We start from the raw sequence: 6,889 nt of genomic DNA, 5'->3' as shown, positions 1-6,889 counted from the left end.
ATACTAGCCAGAAGTGCGATTGCTTTATAAAAAAGAGAACCATTTTGAAATATAAGTGTTTTTACTCTCTAGAAAATAATTTATATAATTTATGCAACGTCACATACGAGGTTCTGCATTATCTTGATACGCGGTTTTGCATTTTGTTGATACGCGGTTTTGTACTTTAAACGACGATATGTTTATTAAGATCTTGCTTATAGCGGAGACAGACAGGCTGAGTTAAGTTGAATTAAGTGGCACAAATGCAGATACGATTTTTACCCCTGACAGACAGCACCATTGTGCATAACAAATTTTCTTCTTCTACCTGCGCATTCAGTTATCAGCTGATTTGACAAAAACTTTGAGCTCAAAATGGAAAGGAGAGAAAAAATACGATTAGCAGCTATTTTGTTTGCAAAAAACAATTACTTATTTAAAAAAAAACTTAACACTCTTCTCTTAAAATTATTCAACAATATGAAAATAATTAATTCATTGGCAAGCATAGACCTTTCCACGATGTTTGAAGCTGGGATTGTTACACTTCCTGATATAAGAGAAAGGCAGCTGTGGAAATTGGTAAGCATATCTTTTATTTCCATTAATACAATAAATATGCGATATTCTTTAAAGGATCGCAGCGGCACATTTTGGGAGCGTAATGTTCCTTTAATGGACGAAAATCGTTTCAAAGAAAATTTTCGACTCAATAGAAATGCTTTTGGGAGAATTTGTGAAAAAGTTGGAGGCATCGAAAAGGCGAACACTCATATGAGGCCATGTATTCCACTTCATAAAAGAGTGGCTATCTCACTATTCGCATTGGGATCTGCAGCGGAGTACAGTACTGTTGCAAGTCTTTTCGGAGTAGGACGCAGTACTGTTGGCGAAATTGTTTTGGATTTTTGCCAAGCAGTATGCGAAAATCTATCTGATTGCATTAATTCATATCCTCCAAACCAACACCAAATCAGAAAAGTTGTTGATGGCTTCGCGCAAACTGGGTTTCCTCAATGCTTTGGAGCTGTGGATGGCTGCCACATAGAAGTTCAACCACCAAAAGATGATGCAACAGACTATTACAACTACAAGGGTTGGTATTCAGTGATCTTGCTAGCGAGCTGTGACCACCGGTATATTGAAACCTTTATTAAGATTTCTTTATAACAATTTAATGTAATGCCTAACTTTTTACAGATCAAAATTTACTTACATAAATATTGGATCTACTGGTAGAAACAACGACTCTTACATTTTCGAAAAGAGTACATTGAAAAGATTCCATGAAACTGCCGATATTTTTACGCAGAATAGCAAATTCATAGGCGGCATCAATGTACCCGTTCTACTAATAGGCGATTCTGCTTTTCGCCTCTCCCGGTATATGATGAAACCGTTTCCATATTCGCCGAATCAGCCGTCTATAGAAAAAACCTTTAACTACCAACTATCTAGGTGTCGTCGTCTAATCGAAAATGCATTCGGTCAACTTAAAGCACGGTTCAGAAAAATAGGTAGAGGTTTACAAGTCGCCCCAAAAAACATAAATACCATAATTAGAACGTGCTGCATTTTGCACAACTTCTTGAAATTAGAAAACGACGAAGTTTCTATTGGTTGGATGCAAGATTCAAGAGAAGATATTAATGCTAGAAATCAGCCAAGGCACACTACAAGAGTCGTCGAGAGTGATGTGAATGCGTCCGCTATTAGAAATGCAATAGCTCGCAGTTTCCGTAAGCAAAAATATTACAAGTTACCTATAAACATTAATCTATATCCGGAAACAGCAATAAATAAAAGTTTATTTATGTACATTACATTCATTCTTTTATTAATCCACTTTTTTACTATTAACTATCTTTTTCTGTCAATTTTTTCATTAACACTACTTACTAACTATAACAACCTATTAATCTAATAACTATAAAATTAAAACAAAATTCAGTCTATACATTTCTGACATTTGGTTTATTTTTAAAGAAATTAATTTTAACATTCACTCGTCTTAATCTTATAACTATAAAATTAAAACAAAATTCAGTCTATTCATTTGACATTTCGCTTATTTTTAAAGAAATTAATTTTAATATTCAGTCGTCTTAATCTAATAACTATAAAATTAAAAGAAAATTCAGTCTATTCATTTGTCATTTCACTTATTTTTAAAGATATTAATTTTAACATGCACTCGTCTTAATAACTGTAACCCACCCTACATTCACAAGTTTTACTAACTATTTTTTATTATTTAATTTAAGTTTTCTTCTATATAGTCTATTTTTAATCAGAAACTGTATAATTCCAAATTTCAAACAGTAGAAATTTCTGTAAAATTACATCTAAGTTTTGAGCTTTTTATTGTTTCTTAGACACATTTTTAATATGCAGTTTTATAGCCCGTTGAATTTTAGTAGAATTAAGTGTAAGTGTAAAGTTCTAAAAAATCCCGCTGAATTTCGGCAATTCTTTTTGCTGGCAGCGTAACGTATTTTCCTCCATACAAAGTATGTTTGACATTTTTTTATATGAAGGAAAATTACCAAAACCGAAAACAAAAAATTGCCAGAAGTCAGCGGAATTTTTCAGAAACTTCACACTTGCACTTTGTTTTAATAAAATTTGACAGGCTATAAAACTGCATACTACAAATCTCTCTAAAAAACAGTATTAAAAAGCTGAACATATAGATGCATTTTTGCATAAGTTATCTACTATTTGAAATGTGGATTTGTACAGTTTTTGCTTAAGAATAGACATGTATTTTTATAAAAAAAAATTAAATAATAAAAATGTTAGTGGGTAAAACTTTTCAATGTGTGGTGGATTTATAGCAATTTATTTTTTTTTTTTCGTAGGAGAGGGAAATGCTTTATGCACTGGCCGGGGGCGCTAGTCTCTATACTACCTTCCCCGAGTGTGGGACTCCCACCGAAGCGTGTTGGACTACCCACTAAAACCCAAACTCCCACCGCCCGCGCAAGAATCCCGCATCTGGCACCGCAATTCTGCATGTCTTCAGATGCAGGAGCGCGCTGTTAGAGCCTTGGGGCTGCTCTTTTGTAGGGGCGTTTCATTCGGGTGTCCTCAGTAGACAACCATCCTCTCGTTTGCAGCGGAGTACGAATTTCACGTATCTCGCAACTGCTTCCCACTTTTCTGCGCTGGAAATCATTATCCCAACTATGTTGTTCGGAGTTATGTCTCCGTGTCTTTCTTCCAACATTCTGCGCGAAATCAAGAAGTGTTCGCAGGTGAAGAATGTGTGGTACACGTTATCTTCGACGTTTCCTCAGTAGTGACAGAACGGTGAGTCCACCCTTCCCATTCTATGAAGATATTCTCGGAAGTAACCATGACCGGTGAGGAATTGCGTCAGGTAGAAATCGACTTCCCCATGTGGTCTGTTCAGCCATGTTTGAAGGTCGGCTATCAGGGAGTGTGTCCATCGACCTTTTGTGCTCGCGTTCCAGTTTTGTTGCCACTGCTGGATCAGTTGCTCGCGCGCCCTTGCCGCGGCAGCTGCTCGACCTATCTCGGCACTGAGATTGTAAATCTCTTTTCGCTCGTAAGCAAGTACCTCAATTGGCATGACGCCAGAAATAACTAGAACCGCGTCCGCGGACACTGTACGGTATGCAGAAGCAATGCGTAGTGCCCCTCTGCGCTGTACCGAAGACATTTGAATCCGGTATTTTTTGACTTTCAATGCGTCAGCCCATATTTCTGCCCCGTACAGGAGCACCGATTGGACCGCTGTCATCAGAAGCTTCCTGCGGCATGGCTTCGGGCCGCCCACGTTCGCCATCAGCCGGCTTAGAGCCGCCGTGCTCTGCGGAGCTTTTTCACATACTCCATGGATGTGTTCCCAGAATGTGAGTTTGCTGTCAAGCTTCACCCCTAGGTATTTTGTAGACCTAGAAGTCGTCACGAGTTGAGGTCCGACCATTATATATATAATCCGTTTCCTGGTGAGGAGCAGGATCTCCATTTTGGCTGTAGCCAATTGCAGACCGTGATCGCTCATCCATCCACTGACGTTGCGCATGACCTGGTTTAGCTTGAGCTGTGCTAGCTGGACATTTCTTGCTGTTATGACGGCTGCCACGTCGTCCGCGAAGGCGACAAGGAAGGCGCTCTCCGGCATTTCCGTGCGCAACAGACTGTCATACGTGGCGTTCCAGAGGTCCGGGCCAAGTACAGACCCCTGTGCCGCTCCGCCGGTTATACGTCTCTTTCTCTGACCTTTTGTTGTGTCGTACAAAAGCCAACGGTCTCTGAGGTAGTCCCGGATCATATCTAGCACGTATGTTGGAACCTTGAATGACCGTTCCAAGGCCTCCAGCATATCGTCCCATCTTGCGGAGTTGAAGGCGTTCTTGACGTCCAGTGTGACTAGCAGCACTATTTATAGCTATTACGACGAGTGTATGTACACTTATTTTCTAAATCTTATCTATTAAAACCTTCATTAACTTTAAAAACTCTTTCGAGGTGTCATTTTGCTCCCTTATGGCAGTAACAACCTCATTTGTTAGCACCTTGGTATCATGCACAACACTCCTTAGCAATTCTGTGTGTTCCTGCATGATTCTGATCACTTCTCCCGAACGTTTTCTTTTTCTTCCAGAAGAAGCAGGAGGAGGAAAGCAGTGGTACTGGCGAGGGCGTCGATGCTGCTTCCATGGATGGCGATGGTGAAGGTGTTGACGGTGCTAACGGATGCGATGGAGATGGTGCTACTACCGACTGGCTGGATTCATTAAGTATTGTGTCCTAGGAAATGTATTTACATATGTAAATATTTTGGAAAACAAAATAAAAGTGAACGGAAAATACATACTAATAAAAATGACTCGTGCACTTCCGCATTGTTCACAGCGGTTCCCCCAATAATTTGGTGAACCACCATATAATGCTTCCATGTTGATGGACTGCCACCTGACGCACCCACATTTTTTTTCTCATCCCTGCAAATTTATGTACGTATATATTAATATGGTGCACTAATTTATTTGATAGAAGGGGTACGGTTTAGTTATTTTCCCAATGATTTCACTCATTTATTATTTAAGGGTGCACGCGATCAATTCGGCATAGGGCTCATTCGAAAGGGCACGGTTTAGCCTTTAATTTCTGATATATGCAAAATTTGTACCACGTCAGGGTTCAGCTCTATAATTTTTCGAAAATGGCCAAAAACGCTGTTTTTAGGGGTTTCAACCCCTTTTTTCTCGAAAACGTGACGTGATGGGACATTTTTGACGGATTCGTGTTCAGCACGAAAAATCCGTTCAGAAACACCAGGTCCCGTCTTATTCGCAGAAAAAAAGTTGAAATTTGTAGACCAGTGTAATCCTTGTTGTCTGTCTTCCCTATTATAAAGCATCCTTTTAAGGTAATTAAAGCAATTGCGCTTATACCTATTTTGGTGAGATCTCTTCATATGTTCATTGCTTCGTTCACAAAAAATAAAATGCTTTAATTTCACGCTTAAGTAGCGATTCTTTATACGTTTATAAAACGTAATGCTTTCTACCATCTTTAATGAAAATCGATTTTTGAACGAAAAAAACTTTATAGGAAATATAAAATTTTGGCCTATTTAAAAAAGTATCCACATTTATACTGACCGGAAAAAATAAGTATCCCGCAAAAATTCGTCTAAAAATGTATCCAATTGGATCTATTTAGATCCAAACGGCATCCCTGGTGCTGACTTGTTATTTGTTTCTGCGGCACTTATGTTACTTATGTACTTTTCTCTGTAAAGACAAAATGCATGCATATGTACATACATACATAAATACATACATACATATATAAATATGCAGGAAATGTATTTACATATGTATGTATATAGCTAAAAAATATTTCATTCCATAATCTATGCTTATGTATGTAATAAATTGTATTTGTTGTTTTAAATGCACAGCGCACGGTAGTGCGCGCGAGTGACGAAAGCAGCAACAGTAGCATGCTGAAAAGACTCCAGACGTCCAATCGACATGATATATCGTTGGAAAGGTCTTGCAGAGTGTGTCCAGAAAATGTATTCAAGCTTCATAACCGATTAACCGGGTTCTTAAAAATTAGGCTAAAGTGTTGCGAAACAAAAAGTTTTTTTGCTATTGCCGGTTTAGGGGGGCATGTGGGTACACCCAACATATTTAGTGTTATTCTATAGGCCAATTCCTTTCAAACGGTACCTTACATATTAAGTTCCGGCTACTAGTTGGAAAGATATAGAGGTAACTGTGTTTTGGTTCGTGTCTCCACTACGAGATGCTTTGGTATGTATGTGGCGTCTGTACGTACCATCATTTAACTTTTTTCAAACTTTCAGGAATTAAAGTACACAAAAAACTAAAAAGGTTTTGTTCCAGGATGTTTTGATTCGTATGCCTGTGTGGGCCTGCATGAAATTCGAAAAAAGGCAATTTTTTAAACTACCACTGAGGCCGCACTACTCAGTCCATGTCATTGATGTGGATATCAGTAGAAGGGTCTTCAAACAAGCTATCTAACGCTGTCTTCTCTGTTTATAAAATATAAATATGCCATACCGTATCGCCTGAAAACTAAAAATCAGGCTGCTGAAAATAGAGATTTCGGGCATTTTCTCAAAAACTGGTCAGTCGATTTTATTCTAAGTTTCCACAAGTTTAGCCCAAAACCTTAGCTTTCATCTGGTACAGAGCTTATATCTGGGAAAACTCTTGTTGTGGAGATATTGCTATTCAAATTGAAAAAATTTTGCTCCAAAAAGTGTCAAATGGTTAAAAATTAACATAGCAAATTGGGGAATTTCCCGCGAGTTGACAAGTTGAAGGATGCAGCTGTGCTAATCACTTCGTACATGTCTTGGAAACCACAATTTGTGTGTATTTTAGAGTTTTTTTCA

The 6,889-nt window shown here is 38.4% G+C and overlaps 1 protein-coding gene across 1 annotated transcript; it reads left to right on the top strand.

Annotated features, from left to right (window-relative positions):
• The first annotated feature begins 203 nt into the window (after positions 1–203).
• LOC118752472 lies at positions 204–4,765 on the top strand. Its single transcript, XM_036487381.1, has 3 exons — positions 204–1,118; positions 1,183–1,774; positions 4,616–4,765. Exons 1-3 carry the CDS (start codon positions 358–360, stop codon positions 4,763–4,765), a joined length of 1,503 nt encoding a protein of 500 aa, XP_036343274.1. The 5' UTR covers positions 204–357.
• The last annotated feature ends 2,124 nt before the right edge of the window (positions 4,766–6,889 follow it).

The sequence above is a fragment of the Rhagoletis pomonella genome, unplaced genomic scaffold (assembly GCF_013731165.1).
Source record: "Rhagoletis pomonella isolate Grant_MI unplaced genomic scaffold, Rhpom_1.0 Rhpom_scaffold_01523, whole genome shotgun sequence".
NCBI lineage: Eukaryota > Metazoa > Arthropoda > Insecta > Diptera > Tephritidae > Rhagoletis > Rhagoletis pomonella.
The sequence above is the reverse complement of the archived record's forward strand: the minus strand, read 5'-3'. Positions and strand labels throughout refer to the sequence as shown.

What these genes read in the sequence shown, in the direction of transcription:
- LOC118752472 (XM_036487381.1), top strand. Translation starts at nt 358, where the DNA reads ATGGAAAGGAGAGAAAAAATACGATTAGCAGCTATTTTGTTTGCAAAA. An exon ending in CTAGCGAGCTGTGACCACCG is followed by an intron (nt 1,119 to 1,182) that starts GTATATTGAAAC and finishes AACTTTTTACAG; the next exon opens with ATCAAAATTTACTTACATAA. An exon ending in TTAATCTATATCCGGAAACA is followed by an intron (nt 1,775 to 4,615) that starts GCAATAAATAAA and finishes TTTTTCTTCCAG; the next exon opens with AAGAAGCAGGAGGAGGAAAG.